This window comes from Grampus griseus, assembly GCF_964374135.1.
Source record: "Grampus griseus genome assembly, chromosome: 16".
NCBI classification, from domain to species: Eukaryota; Metazoa; Chordata; class Mammalia; order Artiodactyla; family Delphinidae; genus Grampus; species Grampus griseus.
Window position 1 is genome coordinate 83,587,593 of NC_139010.1, and position 18,942 is coordinate 83,606,534.

The 18,942-nt window shown below is 57.4% G+C and overlaps 1 protein-coding gene across 1 annotated transcript in view; it reads left to right on the forward strand.

Annotated features, from left to right (window-relative positions):
- The window catches only part of MGMT (O-6-methylguanine-DNA methyltransferase), a 284,359-nt gene extending 270,955 nt beyond the window's left edge, over positions 1–13,404 (forward strand). The window contains exons 4-5 of the mRNA XM_082673838.1: positions 4,598–4,737; positions 12,302–13,404. Of these exons, the coding sequence (XP_082529964.1) occupies positions 4,598–4,737; positions 12,302–12,511 (350 nt within the window). The 3' untranslated portion in view covers positions 12,512–13,404. The remainder of the gene's footprint in view (positions 1–4,597; positions 4,738–12,301) is intronic.
- Positions 13,405–18,942: the final 5,538 nt, after the last annotated feature.

Sequence of the window (18,942 nt, forward strand, 5' to 3'; positions counted from 1 at the left end):
TTAAATCTATGGTTGTATATCTCTTGCCAGATTTGGAAAATGTTTAGCTATTGTTTCTTTCTTCTACACCACACTTTTCTCTGTCTCCTTCCGGAACTCCAGTAACACGCATGTTAGACCTTTTGGCTTTTCCAACATGTCCCCGAGGCTGGTTTTGGTTTTTGTTGTTTGCTTTTGACATTTTTTCCTGTTTCTCTGGTTGATCGTTTCTGCTGACTTATCCTCAGTCTCAGTGGCTCTTCCTCTGGCATCCGCATTCTGCTAAGAAGCCCCATGCAGTGCAGTTTTTTCGTTTTGTATGTTGAATTTTTCAGTACTGAATTCTCCATCTGATTCTTTGTAACTTCTATTTTTTTAAAAAAACTCTCTGTATTTTCATTTGTTTCGTGGGTATTTTCCCTTCTCACAGCATTTTTATTACAGATCCTTTGAAGTGGTTGTCAGGTGATGTTTATCAAGTCATCACACCTTAAGTATCTTACAGTTTTATTTGTTAATCATACCTCAGAAAGCTTGAGGGAGAGGGGCGGTTGTCAGGTGATTCTAACTCCTGTGTCAGCTTTGGCCTTTACGTTTGTTGACTGTCTTTCCCAGGCAAGTTCAGGTTTTCCTGATTCTTCATATGCTACGTAATCTGGGGGTGTAACCTGATCATTTTGAATATGATATTCTGAGACTCTGGGTCTCGTGTAAATCTTACAGTAATGTTGATATTTTTGTTTCTGAGACACTCGACCTGGTTGGATACAGCCCATGAGTCCTGACCAGGCTTCTGCAGGTTGTGGTTTCAGTATCCGTTCCTTTGTAGCCTCTGCAATCCCGTTCATGTCTGCCCTCCAGGACCCCAGCAGTGGTCTAACCCTTACCTCAGTTCTCGGAGTCTTGGGTTTAGTGGCAGATCCACACATGCCCAGCTCAGGGGCGAATCCAGGAATCTATAAACAACTTGCTGGTGTGCTTTCCCAAAGGCCTCTTTCTCTGCAATCTCCCTGGTCCTTCCCAGTTCTTGGGGGCTCTCCGTGCTACCACACACTCCTGCGACTGCGCTTCCATCTAGGGCCGAGCAGTGAGAATACAAAGAAGGGGAAAGCAGTGGGTCCACCCACCTTTGGGGACCATAGCTCTTCCCATCAGAAAGGATGTTTCTCCTCAGGGCCTTCAGCACCTGCGGGCCCCCTACCACTGCAGGATTGCTTGGGGGCGGCGGTACAGGAGTTCAGAGGCAATAGCACAGAGGGGGGCTCCTCCATGCTCTGAGCATCAGGGGTCCTTCTCCCTCCTCAGGGTGATGAGAGCCCTGGGCTCTGTCTGCAGCAGCAGCAGCAGCAGCACCGCCGGGGTCGAGGCTGCGGTCCGTCCTGGCTGGGGGTCATTGAGGGGAAAAGTGGTAAACTGGTGCGTCGTTGCGGGGTTTCTTCACATTCCTCTTCCCGGACCTTTACTTTCCACGGCCCTCAAATAGCTGCTCTGTGCCTTGTGCCCAGGTTTTATAAAGGCATTCAGCAGAGATAGGCAGGGGGAAGACGCTGACTCTGTTCCCCCTGGACCAGAACCCCTGTTTCCTTCCACTTTCAGGTTCTCCCTCCCAGGTTCATTCCTGGAAAGGTCGTGTGGCCGCTTTGATGCTGAGGCGGCATCAGGTCAGTTTAGCTCGTTTACACTTGAAGAGCACGTAGTGTCAGAACTCGCCTCTGGAGTCACCTGGTCAGAAACCTGGCTCCCTCCCAGATTATCTTGAGCTCCCGTGTGCCAGCCTGGGTGCCCCCTCTGTGCCGGAGGCCAGAGAAGGCAAGTCCTGGGAGGGAGAACCCTTGGAAAGTTGGAAACCTGTCAAATGGCCATGACCCACGCGTGGACACCGGGTTTGACGCTATGGCGGGGCATCCTACAGGTGCGCAGTATCATCAGCGACCTGGCTCGCGATGTGCAATCCAGGAAGAGAGTTTAGAAAACGGTTTTTGCCAGGTTTAGGTGGTTGTGGTGGGTGTGTTTAAGTAGCCACCCAAGCTCAAATGGAGATGGCCGTGTCCTTAAGGTAAGGGGGATCTAAGGAGCAGTCTTCCAGCAGTGCCTACCTTGACCTCACCCGGACCCCAGAACAGGCAGGAGATGGGGAAGGAGAGGAACACCCAGAATGTGGCCTCCGGAGGCTGCAGCTGCTCTCCGCAGAGGACCTTACGGGAGAGAAAAGGATGGTGTTTCAGTGGTTGCCCCTTAGGGCACCTGAAATGATGGTCCAGCCACTAAAGACTGATGTGGTCACCTCAAGAGAATGTATTTTACACATCGATCATGGTAATCTTTATGAGCAGGTTTTGCTACATTTTAGAATGGTACCAACAACCGAGAGTGTTGCCCCTCCCCGTTCGGAGGGGTGGGGCTCAGGTCTGATTTTGCACAGGTCCAGAGCGAAGGCGCTGGCTCTGAGCACCGCTTAGACTAATAAATGCATTTGCTCCCTACAAGGTGGAATTGAGTTTCCAGGTACATTTATACAGTGATGTGCTTGATCGACAAATACTGCATTTCTTGAGCTGTTCGTCCCAGTACCATTGCCTGGTACATACAAGGTGAGAAACGGTTTCCCGTGGAAAACTTGACAGTGAAGCTGAAAATGTTTGATAAACTCTGCACTCATGTACGGGCGTCCAGTTGTTTTCCTTTACGGTGTTTTTCCCCTTGGAAGGAGGGGCGCTCTGTGACTCGGCAGGAGTCCGTCAGCGCCTGGCGCTCAGGTGGCGGCCGGGGAGCTGCGCCGCGGCTTCTCGGAACTGTTCTGTCTCTCCAGCTTCTGTCTGCACACACCTCTCACCGTATGCCTGCAGGTTTAGTAAGTTCCAGACTGTCCTCCTGGAAGACCTAGGCAGCATCCTCTCCCTGGGCCAAAACGTGGAAAGCAAAAACCAGCAACGCTGGGCTGTGGGAAGAAGGCAGGAGACTGGCCTCTGCTTCTTGCTGTGTCGACTTGTGCTGCTTTTATCGTTTCTTTTCCGAGACAGCTATCCCTGAAACCTTTTTCTCCAAGTGATCACCAAGCTGCCTTGCTTTTCTTTGTTTCTTCCTTTTTTTTTTTTTTTTTAAGTTAGGCACAACAACGGGCGACAGTGATAATGATGAACAGTTTGATTTCAAAACCCTTTCTAAAGAAATCACAGTAAACAGAGTCTGTTTGCCTAAGGAAACGCTCTCAGCAATCAGCTAGTCACACAACCGCCTGTGCTAATGAACCCAGAGCTGTTAACGTGGTTTCTTCAGTTAAATTGATTCATGAATTTTGAAGAGAACATTATCTAATGAATTTTCTTTGAATAGAAAGCAATTAAAAGGACAAATCAGTCTGATTAACCCCAAAGTCACCCTCCTGCCACAAACGGTGTAGAGTTTGAAATTATATCATAAAAAACTAGAGCACATTTGCTATCTTTTTGCCCGCTGCTAATCCATGTAAATTAATGAACAACAAAGTCAATTTCTTTGCTGACCCTTTTCTGGTATCACCTGGATTATGCTGATGTTTAATTTGCTTAATGTTATAATAAAGTCTAAACAGATTTTTCTTTCCCAGTGAAGTGATTATCATTCCCTTCAGTGAAGAAGTGATTTTTATTATTTAACACGCATGTAAGGTTGTGTTTCCTTTAAGAACCAAATCGCACTTGGCCAGCTTGGCACCGAGTGTAATTAGTGCTATTAGGGACACACTCAGGGACTGCGCCCCTGCCCGTGGAATCCTTCCCTTTGTTGCTGCGTCGGGCGCTCCCGCCCCCCCTCTGGGGGCCACAGCTCCGTGTCCAGTTCTCCGGCTCCGTGCGTCCCCTTCGGAAAGACAATAGGTGTCGGTTCAGACCCGCCTCCTTCACATGCCAGGCTTCTCCCCAGCGCACTCCACGCCCGCGAAACAGCTCTAAACCTGGAGCAGAGGGAGGGAATGTTGTCCTGCGTTTTCCTTTTCATTCCTGCAGCGGGGTGAAGAGCGAATGCAATTTGATGTGGTTTAGTCAATTCAGATGGGAATGAAGTTGTTTTATCTTTGCAGCCCTGCTCATTACAGATGCCTGTAGCCAAGGTCACCACCAGCCCCTGTGTACCGTGGTGTTTGGCATTCTAAGCCTGCCCGCCGTCGGATGTGGACAGCTAGTATAATATCAGAGCCCAGCCCGTGGCTTCCTTTTCCTTCTGTGTCCCAGCCAAAGTTGGAAATTAACCAGCGGAACAAAAGGTTTCGAAGTTGGTGTGCAAGCAGGGCCTTCTGTGCTCACGGAGCGCACTGCCTGCTAATTTATACACGCCCGGGTGCCGGGAGAGCGTGTCTCGGGCCTGCCTGGCGCTCGGGGAAGATGGGAGGAAATCGCAGATCTGTGAGGCACGGTTGGGGACACCTGCAGAGGGGCCGGCCCGCTCCGTGCCCTGCGTCGCACGCCTCTTCCTCCGTGTCGGGTGACACGGTGACAGGGCCGTGCGGAGCTGTTTTCATCGAGAATGACACCTCTGTGTATGTTGATGCGCCCTCACCCTCTCTTTCAGGACTGGCAGCCGTTTGTATCCGAGCTGTCGGAGCCGTTGGCCCAAATCGTGTCACTCTGCTCTCTCCCTTCAGATTCGTTCACCAGACAGGCGCTGTGGAAGCTCCTGAAGGCTGTGAAATTCGGAGAGACGATTTCTTACCAGCAATTAGCGGCCCTGGCGGGCAACCCCAAAGCAGCGCGGGCCGTGGGAGAGGCGATGAGAAGCAATCCTGTGAGTTTGCGTCCACGTGGCGTCAGCATGGCCGTGGTCAGTGGGGGGCCTGGGCACTGCGCTCAGGGGGTCACAGTGTCCTCTGACTGAAGCGGTTTTCAGGGGCAGCCCGGGCTGCAGTGGGCGGGGAGGACAGGAAGCCTTTGTGGTGGGGACCTCTGGAAGAGGCATGGGTGGCACTGGTGGGGTGAATGTGGTAAAGACGCTTTCCCACGCACCACCGAGACCCTCCCCGCCCCACGGTGCGTGTCAGAACCACGGGAGCCGCTCGTCACAGGGAGCCCGGGGCGGCGAAGCCTGGAGAAGTGGCGAGCAGACAGCCATTCGTTCACTGGACAGCTGGGCACGCTGGGTGCCTAGGGTGTGCCCGACGCTCTTCCAGGTGCCGGGAGTGCAGCAGGAAACAAAACAGACCCACGCACGAGAGCTTATGTTCTAGAAAAATACACGTGCTGCGGTGTTTTCAAACCCATCCCCGTCGCCTGGGGGCTTTGCTCCGTCAGGAGGTCCAGGCCATGGCCCTTGGGACCTGGGATGACTCATCGCTTTCGGGCGTGTCCCCAAGCTCCTTCACGTCTTTGTCCCCCCTGTGAGTCTGCAGTCAGGCTGGGCTGAGAGCAGGACTCACGGACCATGCAAGGCCATCTCCCCAGGGGATAGGGTCAGGCTCAGTGTGGGGTGGCCGCAGGGCTGTCGTTCCCAGGAGTGCAGAGGTCACCTCTGCTCCCCGTCACGCCACACGTGGGCCAAGCGCTGTCCAGTCTCAGGGAGGAAGTCCGCGTGGAGAGGCCGTGACGTGGGCCTGGCCAGGGCCACACACGCCTGTGGAGCCTGCAGGTGGGCAGGAAGGGCGCCCCTGTCCGCACAACAGCTCGGCCCTCTGGGAGACCCCACACAGTTGCATGGGGCCCTGGAGTACTCCCGATCGTAGTAGTCTCCAGTGCCCGCCAGGGCCTGCTGTCACTTTGGGAGTGGCCCCTCCCTAAAGCTGTCGGACGGTCTCCCCTGTGGCAGAAGAATGCCATCCCGTCAGGAAGCGCAGAGAGTCGCCACATCAGGGGGGGGGGGTTACCAAATCAGAGAGGCCCCACCTTTGAAACGCTTGCTGCGGCCCTGCTGTGTTCGCAGAACCACTTCCACCCCCGCTCGCAGGGCAGAGGCTGGCGTTCCGCGCACTGCATTCGGCAGCTCTCGCCACTCGGCTCGCGGCTGCCCGAGGGCAGAGCTGGTGTCTCGAGGAGACGGCAGCTTCTTGGCCTGTCTCCCAAAACGGCACTGTTACTCTCAAGCAGCAGCTCCTGTAGGTCTGTAGTGGGGGCGCTGCTTTCATGTACATCTGACCCGGAGAAGAGTTTTCTTCCATATTAAAATATCTCAGATCGTCAGGAACAACATGTGATACGATGACACAGCCCCCCACTTCCCGTGTCCCTGGTCTCCACGATGGAGGCCGGTGGATCTGGTTAGCATGTCGTTTTGCACCTGTTGTGCCATAGTGGCGGCGGCCCAGCTACATCGTTCGCGTACGCCTCCTCTGTGCGCTACGGGTCGCGTTTCCGCGCTGAGCGTGGGGTGACGGTGAATCAAGTTTCTAGGTGTAGTTACGTCTCCCAGTGAAGCTTACGTCACACCTTCCCTCTGGGAGGCCACCGTCTTCTCCCAGGTCCACTCAGTTTGGGGCAGTTTGACTTTGCTCTGGATAGAGAGACCACCCAGAGCGTGCTGTGGTGTCCACTCAGGGCCTCGAGGGAGAACTCTGGGGACTAACTTCTTTGCACCCTCCTGCTTCACGGCGTCACCGTGCTGTATAGAAATTCTCCCTCTGTCCCCCATCTCCATCCCTGTTTCAGGCCGCGCTCCTGTTCACACCCCACGCGGAGACGTGGTCCTTCTGCCCTCCCTCCCGGCCTCCCTGCCTCCCGCCCTGAGGTTGGCCTCGCGTCCTGGCACCGCCCGCCCCATCAGCAGGCGCGGCTCCCATCCTTGCCGTGAAACAGCTCTGCTAACTGACACGCACAGATGAGCAGCTCCTCACCTGCCCCCTGTGACGCCCGCGGTTTCTCACTCTCTGCAGTGGCGAGGCCTTGGCTGTCCGCCGATGGCGCTTGTGGCGATGTTCAGAAACATTTATTGTCCTGCAACCAGCGGGACTCTCTCCTCTTGCTATTAATCTCTATGACTGTCACTGCTCAACTGTGCCCTCAGCCACTGAAATTTATAAAAGAGGATCTCACAGGGCTTAAAACTCTACCGTCCATGAAGTCCTAGTCTCGACATCCCCATCGCGTGCCCACGCCGAGGGTGGCCGTGACGACACACTCGGGCGGGAGGATTCTGCCCGCACCACGTCCCCGCTTCTCAGCTCCGTCCCGTGCCAAGGGTGACAGGAGGTGGTGAGCCCCCTGTGGCCTTTCCCTGGGCGTCCCTCTGTAGTTGGGCGCTGCCTGTGACTCATGCAGGGACCTCAACTTGATGAGAGGCTGCAGAGGACCCGACAGAGGCCTCCAGGTGTGGCTCAGAGGCACCGGGGGTGCCCCGGCAAGGAGATGCCTGCTGCGTGGTGCAGCACGGGCAGCTCGGCGGGAATCAGCCGTCCTCAGAGGGGTCCCACAAAGTTGGTAAAAGAGAACCTCCTCAGAACGGGCCGAGAGATCTCAGTGGTGACCCAGGGACCTGAGGGAGGAAGGGGCCTAGTCAGGGACCGGCTGGCGTGTCCCGCTTCTCGGTGCTGATGGCAGGGGCCCGGCCCCAGCGCCACACACGTGGGCTCCAGCACAGATAGCGCATCGTAGAGGCTTACCTGCTGAAAACGTCTTGTGTTCCGGCCGGGAAGAATGGTTGTGCGTTTCAGGAGGAGAGCGGCAGGTGGATGTGGAATATTCCAGAGCACTGTGAGGCCCACTGCGTGCTGAGTCCTTAGGCGGCTGGCGGTAAAAGGACACGTGCTGGCTCCCGCGACGGCACGTGCTCTCGGCCTGGGCTGCTCTCCCCATGCCAGGCTGAGGGGCGGTTTTTGCGGTGGTGGGGGAGTTTCGTCCCGTTCCAGGCCCTTGGCTTTTCCGTGGTTTTCCGTGAAGGAATTAACAGCCCAGGTGAAATGGTTTCACAGCCTTCCAGAAGAGCCTCTCCCAGGCCCAGCCTGGGGGACGGGCCGTCTCCCGGTGGGGCGGGTTGAAGAGGCCTCACACCCTCCCCGGTAAAGCACCCTTCCACTCATCCTCAGACAGAATTTGCTAAACGCAGTTCAAAGGCAATCGATACTTGCACAGAGAGTTTCTCCACCTTCTTCTAAACAAACGCATTCCTGAGGAGTTAGTTTATTCACAGATTGCCATGAGCGTTAATGACCCCCTGAGTCTTGTCCTGCCCGTCACCCAGATGGCTGTTGATAAAGATTTAGCATCATGTTCTAAGTGTCAGGGCTGTCAGTGGGGCTGAACCATTTGACCAGAAGAAAAAACGCACAGGGAGCTATTGATTACAGCTTCTCGGTGTCACTTGTTCACCAGGATTTAGGTATTGATGAGGCCGCAAGTGAAAACAAGCTCTTTCCCTTGTGGGCTGCTACCCACAAGAACAAAGGCGAAGCTGGAGAAAATATTCAGCCGGCACCGGAATCAGAGGGATTCCATTATTGATCGAAAGGCCCCTTCGTGTTATTTTTGTTGGAGACAAATCTATGGGTTTGGAAGTTTTATAGCATTTGAGAAAGGGTCTGTGTAAGTGATGGAGTCGCGCACTGGATGAATTAGATTTCACAGCGTGAAGATTTCAATGCAGCTGTGATATTACGAGCTTCGTGGTGCTTGATAAAAATTGCATTTCGGGTAGCACAGGCTTTAAAGGAGAGGGCATAGAGGGTGCAGATCCTTTGAAATGTCCTGAGGGCCCCAGTGAATTTTAGCAGGTGTCGTCATCTTGATAGTCTGAAACTTGCCACCAAAATTAGCACAAGCAGAAGCAGTGTTCCCATTTCCGGAGGGGAAGATAGTGCGTGTTTGGTAAGACACCAGTTCTCCATCAAAGATGAAGACTGGTCGTAGCTATCTTTATAATTGCTGTTCCAGGCCAGCAGTCCTGTTATCTGCGTCCTGCATAGAAAGGGAGAAAGGTCCACGTCACACACTTTGTTACAATTTCATAGCTTGTTGGGTGAGAGGGAAGAAAATCAAAGCTCACTTGTGAAATCTGCTGTTCGGTAGGAAAACTGAATTGGTGCCTAAATGTTTGTAAGACTAAATTGAATTAAACGTCTGTCTCTTTATCAGTCAAAAACTTGAATTGTATATTACCTAATCATGTCCTCCCAGCAATTATTAATGTACTATTGTATTTGATAAAAACCCTCAGTCAGGGCAAACAATCTGTTCTTAAAGTTTCCCGCTACTCCCTCCAGGCCGATGGGAGCTGGGTGCTGCGGGCAGGACTCAGCGGGACTCGGCAGCGTGTCTGCTTCTCGCTCAGTTAAACTGCACTGGAGAGGAAGTCTGAGCTCGCCCTCCCCGTGCGGGGTCAGAACCCCACAGACGATGCGAGTTACCATGGCAACTCTAACTTCTGGTCCAAGGCGGGACTAGTCTGTGATGTGCGGGAAGTCAGATTCCCACCTCCCAAGCCAACTTACTTAGGTGCCAGCGCCCCCAGGCCCCGCCTCGGCGGTCCCCTGGGGGCAGTGTACAGAGTGTGGGGCTGGAATCCCCTCTCGGCCCCTAAGCAGCTTGTCAACTTGGGCCAGAGGCTTAACGTGTCCCGAAGTTGAGAGTGCCTGGTCTGGGCTCGTTGGAGGATACGATGTCACGATGTGCACATCAGGCATGCTCTCCCCAGAGCGTCATTACTGAGCAACGTGTCTAGGACAGGGACTGGGGATCCAGCCATCCTCCTGGGACAGGTGCAGCCCCACAGAGGGGCACTTCCTGGCAGGCGTGTGTGTGTGTCTGGTGCCCAGCAGGTGACACCCTGCTCCACCCACAGCGAAGGGCCTCCGGTAAAGGCAGAAGTAGGAACGACCACCCGAGGGAGCAGGGGGTGCCCAGATACCATGAGAGGAGGTTCCCCCCACGGGTGGGGTCTTTCAGGGTCTGCGACCAGCTCCCCACCCCGGCGACATCTCCAGAGTGGGCCCCAGTTCCTGTACCTGTGCCCGCTGCTATGACCTTCCTTGTGGAGCGGCCACCGTGATGTTCCCACAGGGATGAGAGCGCTCACCCCAGCATGCCCTGGGCCTGCAGTGGCCGCCCACCGGTGCCCCTTCCTCCCGCCAGGATGGAGCTACCTAGGATGAAGCCTTTCTTCCCCAGGGACTCCAGAGCAGACCCTTCCCTTAGCAGAAGTTTGAACTCTGCCAAGGCCTGGGGAGTCCCTCCAGAGAGCAGCTCTTCTCAAGCTCTGAGTAACTGCTTGTCCGGATCCTTACGCAGAACAACCATTGGTCTCCCAGAGCCCTGTGCAGTGGGAACACGGGGTACAACTCCTTGTGTTTGGTGGCCCCCGGCATGTGGCCATCCCTGGCACACTGGGTGTGCTCTAAGCTGTGTCCACTGGCTGCCCAGGAAGACATCTCCCATCCACTGTGGTTTTCAGGGGCCGTAATTACATCCCTTTCTTTCCTCCCGTCTTCTGAGCCAACTGAGACATGAGTAAAGGATGTTAGCTTTATTAGGATAAAAGCTTGACTGGAGAGGTGGCGTGGCCATAGCCGTGGCAGGCTTTGCAGGAAGTCCCGCCAGAATTAGACGCCCCCGCCCCGTCCCGTCACTGGTCCCTGCAGGGGCGGGCGCTGACCATGTCTTGGGAGAGAAAAGGGCACCCCATGCCGTGGGGCAGGCAGTCCCCCTGCAGGACTCCGCAAGGTGCTGAGCTGAGCATTCTCGTCCATTCTTCCAAGGGTGGCTGCTCAGTGAGTCGTCCTCCCCTCAGGGGGTTTGCGGGGGAGAGACCAGGCCCAGAGCATCCCTCCAGTGAGGTCCTCCATGCGGAAAGTGAAAGCAAGGGCAGTGGCCACTGCGGCCCCTCCACCCGTGGCTGTCAGAGCTCCGTGCAGACCGCGGCGCTGCCGTTCCAGGAACAGACCCCAAGCAGGGCTCCCGTGCGCGTCCTTGGGACTCCTGCTGAGGAGGCCCCGCCAGAGAGGACAGGGGCTCCCCTCCCTGGTGGGGTTGGCAGCGCCAGTACGAGGTTAGGGGGAACTAGGCCTGTGAGTGGCTGCAGGAGTAGCGACTGCGGGCCCTGGGGTCCAGTCCAGTCTGGTGCATGTGGTATCAGACTCCTGCGGGTCTGTGTGGTGTCAGCTCTGGGCCAGGAAAAGAAGGTGCCGGGCGCTGGGGGAGGCCCTGTCCTTGGGGCATCGGCGCCCGGTCCACACCCTGCCTGCCTGTCCAGCCTCCCGGGACCCAGGCCCTCACTCTCCGAGGCTGGGCCAGCCTTGCCCCTCCCCTGGGACTGGTGCGGCTGCATTTTGGGCCGCGGGTGAGCTTCGCTGGGTGCACAGAGCCCAGCCTGGGCCCGTGTTTCCTGGTGCATCTCAGGGACACTCGGCCCCTGGGCAGCTGTCACTGCCCTTGGTCCCAGCAGTGGGGCCCTTCTGATAGTCGGCGGTTCTCTGTGGGCTGTGTTTGGACCTGTTTTCACTGTAAAGTGGCGTTGCCTTTAGTGGAATCACTCTGTTGATTTAAGCAGGTACCTGGCTACTCCACTTGTCTCCAGGTGTGAAAGGCCAGGAGCAGCTTTGTCTTCCCATTAGGGCTTCTTTTGGGGGGGGGGGCGGGGGGAACCCTGTGGGACGAATGAGGGTGGGCATGGGCCGAGGGTCCTTGCTGGTGTCAGTGGAAGAGCTGGCTGCCCCATCCCAGCAGGTGGGGTACTGGTAGCAGCAGTGGTGGTGGCAGCTTTTCAGGTGGGAACAGATGGAACTGGAGCTTCTCAGACTTGCCATGTCCAGAGACGAAGGAGGAATGCAGGTCCCCCCCAGTGCACGGGTGTAGTGTAAAGCCGGGGTCGGCAAACCTTTTCTATAAAGGGCCGTTCAATCAATATTTTAGGCTTTGCAAAAGCAGCCGCAGGTACGGAGTACCAAGTGGGCGTGGCTGTGTTCCTATAAAACCTTATTTACAAAAGCAGGCGTGGACTGCATGGGGACGGCCACACGTTCCAGCCTCTGGGCTGAAGGGGCCTGTGTGAGTACAGCATCCCCCGAAGTTTCTTCTTAACATCTTGGAAGCGTTGGAGAATTTTACGTGGTACCTAAACTTGGAAATGTCATTTTAAATTCTGCCTCCGTTTTAAATCCCTTATCAATTGAAATTAAGCGTTCTCCTCCCCAGTCGTAGCGTAAAGCGGTTCTCTAGAAGATGCCCCACATTCGCCTCAGGCGTTGGGCCCCTTCCCAGCCCGCACAGGATGCTCGGAGGCCAAGGGGTGAGCAGTGCTGAGACAGAGCCTGCAGGTGGCCAAGCCCTGCGAGTTGGGCCCTGGGTCCGTCGCGGTCAGGGGCCTTGCCCTGGATCCCGAAAGGCCACGCTGGCCCGGAGCCCCGCCTGACGGAGGCTGCCTCGCTGTTTTCCAGATGCCCATCCTCATCCCGTGCCATAGAGTGATCTGCAGCAGCGGAGCCCTGGGCGGCTACTCTGGAGGCGTGGCCGTGAAAGAGTGGCTTCTGGCCCACGAAGGCGGCCCGGCGGGGAAACCGGCATGTGGAGGGGGCTCCCGTCCAGCGAGAGCCTGGCACGGGGCCCTGGGTGGCACCACCAGCTCCCAGCCTGCTGGCCAGGATTGAGTGTTTGTAGTAACAGCTCGCTGGGAGCACGGCGGGCGGCGGCACTGCCACGTTAAAGGGGCTGGAGCCGTAGGGGTGCCGCGTGTCTGCTCTTCCTTTTCCACATTTTACGACAAAGTGAGTTCAGAGACTGGCCGCCGTGCGTCTAACCTGTTTCCTTCTCTCACACTGTCACTCTTCCATTTCTAATACTGTTAAGTCAGGGCTGAGACAGTGGGGGGCTGGCAAACATGAGGGCGACTGCCCCGGAAGGAGGGGGCATCCGGCGCCCGCCGGGAACCGCTGGCTGCCTCGGGCACCACACCTGTGCCTGGAGCCAGCCAAGGCCCCCAGGGCCCTGGACCCCCATGCAGGCCCGGCCCAGGCTGCAGCCGTGTCTGCCCCCTGCGTGCTCCCCGCCTGCCCTCTCCTCTTGGCGGTTGAAGCTGCCGGGATGATGCTGCTGGAGGAGAGGGGACGGGCCCTGGAAACAGGCGCTTACTGACATTCTCCAGCCTTATTTTTCCAACTGCCAGAAAGCGAATGCAGGATGCATCCACTGGGGGTCATGTCAGTGGAAAGAAAATAACCGCTTGCCGGAAAGATTTGGGAAAACAAACAGCTCTTGGCGCGTGGGCGTGGTTGAAATGGCATCTCTCTGAGGAATGGAGTCTATCCCAGCCTTTCTCTGGACAGAAGGTGACGAGGGATGCCGACCTCTCCTTCCTGACACCTGACGTCGAGCCTGGAAGTCCAGGGTCACACACGAAGGCGGGTCAGCTCTTGTCACCGACGGCAGAGAGGAGCGTCTCCAGCATCTGCCGGGCACATGGTCTGATACTTCAGCACCGTGTTGTTGCCTCAGCGTTACAATTGACTTATCCAAAAAGCGTAAGGGAAACTTGTAGCTCTGTTTGTGGGTAAATAATATGTTGTATGGAGAAAATAAACCATGCCCAAGCGTCCAGTAGAATGCCGTGTCTTTGTCAAGGGTGCCTGCGACAGTGTAAAACAGCAGCAGGGAAGCTTGAGCCGTTTGTGTTTGTCACCAGAAACCTGGGTAAAAATACAGCCCTGCACGGGTACAGTTTGGGTGTACTGTGTATCTCATGGTACCTTAATATCAACAAAAGAGCAGGTACCTAACACAAACTAGGCTTTTCTCACCAGTTTACAATTTATTGCATCCCTTTCTTAGGTCAGCCAAGTTAATTCTGGATTTTTTCCCTCAAAAGTACAATATGACCATTTCCGCATTATCTTCTGACTTTGATCCTTCTCAGGACTTCTTCACGGCAGAGTCGTGCTCCTGCAGGGAGCTGCACAGATGTCTGATCTTCGGATGGAACCCTGAGTCTCCCCGCTGCGACCGTCCATTCTCACGGGGGCCCTCGGCTCGGCGAGCTGTGAGAATCGTGTGTCTCCACGTGTGAGCAGAGGGCCTATTTCTCTGTCCCGATGTGTTGGGAGGACGAGTGGGGGACCTGGGGTGCCCTTCGCACTTGGGGGCTGTGAAGGTGGTTGGCTGCGTCCCAAATTGTGTAAGGAAAATGCTTTGCTCCAGTGACTTACAGTCCCAGGACCCCTCCTCTGCCCGGAACGGAAGCGCAGGCTGCGATGCCCGGCCTGCAGCACCCGGCCTGGGGACCTGGGTGCGGGGCTGTCTGTGCGCTTCCAGTAGAGGGCGCCACCGTGGTGCCCTGGGCGGCGCTGGGGAGCCCCGGCCCCACTTCTGCTCAGTGACGGGTTTGAAAGTGGGGTAGGGTAGAACTCCGATCCAGATGCCCTGCGGCAGTCCCCGGGGCACATGCCATCCGGGCTGCCAGCAGGCGGGCAGGCCTCTCTGCGGTGCGGTCAGCCCTGAGGACACATCGCAGGCCCCATACCCTCTGCACGCGGGCCGGGCCTCGGCCTGGAGAGTAGGCGTCCCTTAGGGGGACGGGGGACTCCCGCTGTGATCTCCAGATCCTCAGGCAGCCTCCGAGCGAGGGTCCCGGGCTGTGCAGCCTGCAAGGGCCCGGCCCGCCGGCGAAGCTGCCCGAGGGGACCCTGCAGCTCCGTGGCCTGGCGCCACCGGTTTGGGCTGCGCCCTTGGGGCCACACAAACTCTGCTCTTTTTCCTGCTTTCCGGGGCCTCCTCAGCCATCAGAACACGCTTGAGAGACGCCCCGGGCTCCCACTGGCAGAGCCGTCCCTGAGTGCCGGCCACGAACCATTCCAGGGGCAGCGGGCTCCGAGAGGCCGCCTGGAGCCGCAGCCGCTGGAGGGGCAGCAGGTTTGTGAAAATGCAGAGGACGGGAAAGGCCCAGGGAAACACGAAAATATTTTCCCCGTGAAGAGAGATGTTGAAGCAAGGAGGCTGAGTCCTTTGGCTGCGGCCCCAGGTCCCCTCACGGGCGGGTTTCCCTCCATCCAGTGCCGGGCCTCGACCCGCCAGCACCAGACCCGCGGGACAGCCGCTCGGCCAGCGCGTGCTGTGTTCGCCGTTCCCGGACACCCGGGTCGTGAAAGATTCAGAAATAATATTTGTTTCTGCGGAAGCACACGTGTAATGTAATAGCTGCCCTTGACCACGCGGGAGGTGGGGCTGCGAAGGGTCGTCGTGTTCCTCTCCTGGGCTTTTCCCACGACGGGCGGGAGGGTCACGTAGACCCACTGGCTCGCCGCGTCCGAGGCTGCAGAGGGGGGGACGCGACGGCAGAGCCTGACTCCCTGGCGCCCGAAGACGAGGGGCTGGTGCTGCCGAGGGGCAGGGGAGGTGCGGGGAGGAGTCGGAGCCGCTCGGGCAGCCAGGCCTCTGGGGAAGGGGGCGGGTCCGCCGTGGAGGAAGTTGGTCGGGGTTTTTAACTCGAGTCCGCGCGCAGCCGACACAGATAGCAGCTGGCCGGTGCGGCGTGGTCACTGCCTAGCAGCACTGTCGTCTCCAGCTCGAGTCTCTTCGGGTGCCCGTTCCCGCCCAGGGCCTCACGTTTTCCACCCCGCATTCTTCCTTAGGCAGCACCTCTGCTCTGAGCAGCCAGGCATGTCCAGGGAGGGAGTCACTGTTCCTTAACCTGTTGTGAACAGCAGTGTCATCCCAGACCGAACTTCCTCTGAAGCGTCAGCGTGGGAGAGAACCGAGCAGGCGGGTGGCTTAAGAGCTCTGGGAAGCAGTGGCGTGGTCGGGTGGAGCCCTTGGGTTTAGGCGCTGCTCAGAGGAGCCCAGGGGGCGGGGAGCCCCGCTTGGCGTGTTTGTCCTGGCGCAGCCCAGGCAGGGCGCGCAGGGCGCGCAGGCCCCGCTGGCCACGTCCTCCGCACCCGCAGACTCACCCGGGCTGCTGGTGCAGCTGCAGCTATGCCACAGGCAGCAGTGCCAGCTCGAGCCTCGGCCACCATGGGAACAGGCAGGACGTCACAGCCGAGTCGGCGAGGACTGTCCACTTCACCTCAGAGCTTGCCCAGGACCTTAGTGCTGTTTTGATTTCAAGCTGCAGTGGTAACAAGTTATCTTACCGTGGGGCGCACAGAAGGATCCAGAGTCTGTTTTCTTTTACTCAGAAGAGTTTCCCAGAAGACCGGTCGGGAAGCTAAGCCTTTCCCTGTGGCCTCTGAGCTGGGACGTGCTTGGGCCTCCAGGTGCCTTGTCTGCTGGTAGGTTTTCTTGCTGCCGTCCTGGCGGGGGGTCCTGGGGACGGGCACTTGGACGCCCTCGGTGAGGATTGAACTGTGTTTGGCCTTTCCCGGCCCAAACAGGGTTTTTCTTTCTTCTTCACAGGCATTTGATTGAAGTTTCTTTAGGGAGCTGAAGTTCACATCAATTTTACCTGTTATCAGTTTGAAACACCCTGAGATTTAAATGGAACTCTGCCAAGCAACCCCTGTCTGTCTGTCTGAAGGAAACAGGGTGACAGTTGAAAGCCAGGCCTGGAGCCTGGAGAAACTGCAGGACCCAAGTCTCTAAGTGACTGAGGGCAGCCGTCCAGGGTCCTCGGACGCTGTGGCTCCAGATGCGGACAGATGGACGGCGTCTGGCCTCCGTCACCCAGGTCGCCTCCGGTAGGATCTGTGCTAGGCGGGCGGGAGTGGACGAGGACGCGAGGACGGCGCCTTGATGGATGAAAGGGCGTCGTTAACAGGCCTTTAACGTTTCCCATTCATGTTTTTTTCACTGAAAAAAGCCACAAGAAAAATATTCCATGTGGCCAGCAGTTAAGATTGATCCCGAAAACATGGCGTCAGTGCTGCTGGCGCCCACAGGGACCTTCCCACCTAGCAGCTTGCTTGCAACTGCCACTTTGGGATGGGGGGACGGTGCTCGGACTCTCAAGTGGCCACAGGATACAGGACGGACTCTCCCAGTGGTCGTCAGGGACTCCGATGCGGTGGGATGCTGAAGGAGGGGGCAGGAGCTGCCACCCCAGGCTCCGCGCTGGCTCCAGGGAGCTCTCCAAGTGGCTATGCCGGGCGTGTGTGTGTGTGTGTGTGTGTGTGTGTGTGTGTGTGTGTGTGTGTGTGTGTGTGTCTGCACGTGTGTGCATGTGTGTGCGTGCACGTGTGCCTGTGTCTCGATGCCAGTCCCAGGGCGACGGAGGGGGTGTAGCCAGGGATGGAGCAGAGGGGCTGGGAGCGTCACCTCTTCTTTCCTTGTTTCTCAGGTTGGGCCATCCCCCTGGCACACACAGCACCGCACGCACACACACACCAGGGTCTTTCTTAAGTCTTCTCGTCACATGTCACTCTTGTTTGGTTCCCAAACACAAGCAATATGTGTGCTTCCAGACTGGTTTGTTGACTTAAATTAAGAAAACCCCAGCTGGAGATGATATCAGTGTCCAAACATTAAGCAACATGTGATATTGTGCAAAAAGTATTGCTTTTGCGTGTTCTGATCGCCATGACAACAGGGCAGAGCGGACGCACATGTGAGACTTCTGGCAGGAAGCACAGGCGCAGGTGCGCGGCCGAGCGGCGGGCCCAGCGGGCAGGTCTGGCCCCGGGGCTGTGGGCACGTTCTGCTGCACAGGGGCAGCCTCAGCCACCCCGGACCTCTGAGGGGCCTGTGGGGGGGGGTGGGTCTGGCCCCAGCTGGAGGAGCAGAAAGCTGAGCCTCAGATCCAGCTGAACTTGGGCTTGTCCCCCCAGCTCCTGTGAGCAGAGTGGGTGCAAGCACGTGGCCCATCACCCCGAGCTCAGGGGCCCCTCACGGGCGAGTGTGGACCCCTGGAGGCCTGGGAGGAGGGGAACGCGACACGGCCTGGCCTGACGGCCAAGGGGGCCGGCGCAGCAGGTGTTTGAAGGCCCAGAAGCCAACAGAGCCTCGGAAGAAGTGGTGGCGGTCAGGACGGGGGGGAAGGGCGGCCACAGTTCCATTGAGGAAGGTCGGGCTTGATGCGGTTGGGAGGCGCCTGACCCCGCTTGCTTCTGTGACAGGGAAGCTCTGCACGTGGCAGGGGGTGCTGGCCTCGTCTGCAGCCTCTGACGGGAACCTTTAATCTGCTGCTCTTCTGAGTGGTGGCCAAGGGCCCCTCGCTGCCTGTCTGCCACCCAGAGTGACCACGTGCCAGCCCCGCGGCCCCCGGGCAGCGAGGAGGAGCTGCTGTGAGGCCAGCAGTGCAGCGGCCGGCCAGGAGACAGCAGCTTGGGCACGAGGGAGCGTTCAGTTCCAGAACGTGTACTTTTGTTGGGATAAACTCTACGTAACCTGCGACAAAAGCAGTACGAAGCGATTTTAAATCTCTGGGGCCCTGAGAAAAACCAGGTGCTCTGTGTGGCTGACAGCCCTGAAGCCCCGCCCTTCCTCTCTCCCCAGGAGGGGAGGAGAGGTGCAGCACAGTCCTTGCCCACCTGCCTCCACAGCGACGGGGACTGGCGTCGTCCCTGTGCTGCCGGACCCCCAGCCGGGCCGTGGGAGGCGCACTTCCTTCCTGCCAGTGATCTGGGAGAAGCACAGCCTCCTGCCACCCCCCAGGGAGCCCTGGGAGTGTGTGCACCGTCGCTTACTCCCGAGCCGGTTGTGTCCTCCAGCTGTGTCCCAAACACACACCTCTGGCCTCCACGTGACTTCAGCCACAAGCCTGAGAACAGCAGGTCACACAGTGGTTCTGGCGTCCAGTCTGAGCTGAGAGCCCAGCCCTGCTCACCTGCTGAGGGGTTTCCACACCGTCTCCAGGCCGAGTGCCTCGTGCCAAGCTAAGAACCACATTTATTTAAAAACTGCCTTTTCTTTGAGATGCAGAATGACACGTCTACGTATCACAACCCCAAGCGGCACGTAGCTGTCGGTACTTTTCCCTGCAGACGTCTGACGTCAGTGCCAGGAAGCAATGTGACAGGCATTCTGCAGTTTCAGGCCAGTTGGTCTCATGTCGATGAACATATTTTCACGAGGAAAGCGTGGAAGTTCGTCGCGTGTTAGGCCTGAGCCTGCCAGGGCGCTGCCGCCCCGTTTATCGCCAGTGACGGCCTCCTCTTCT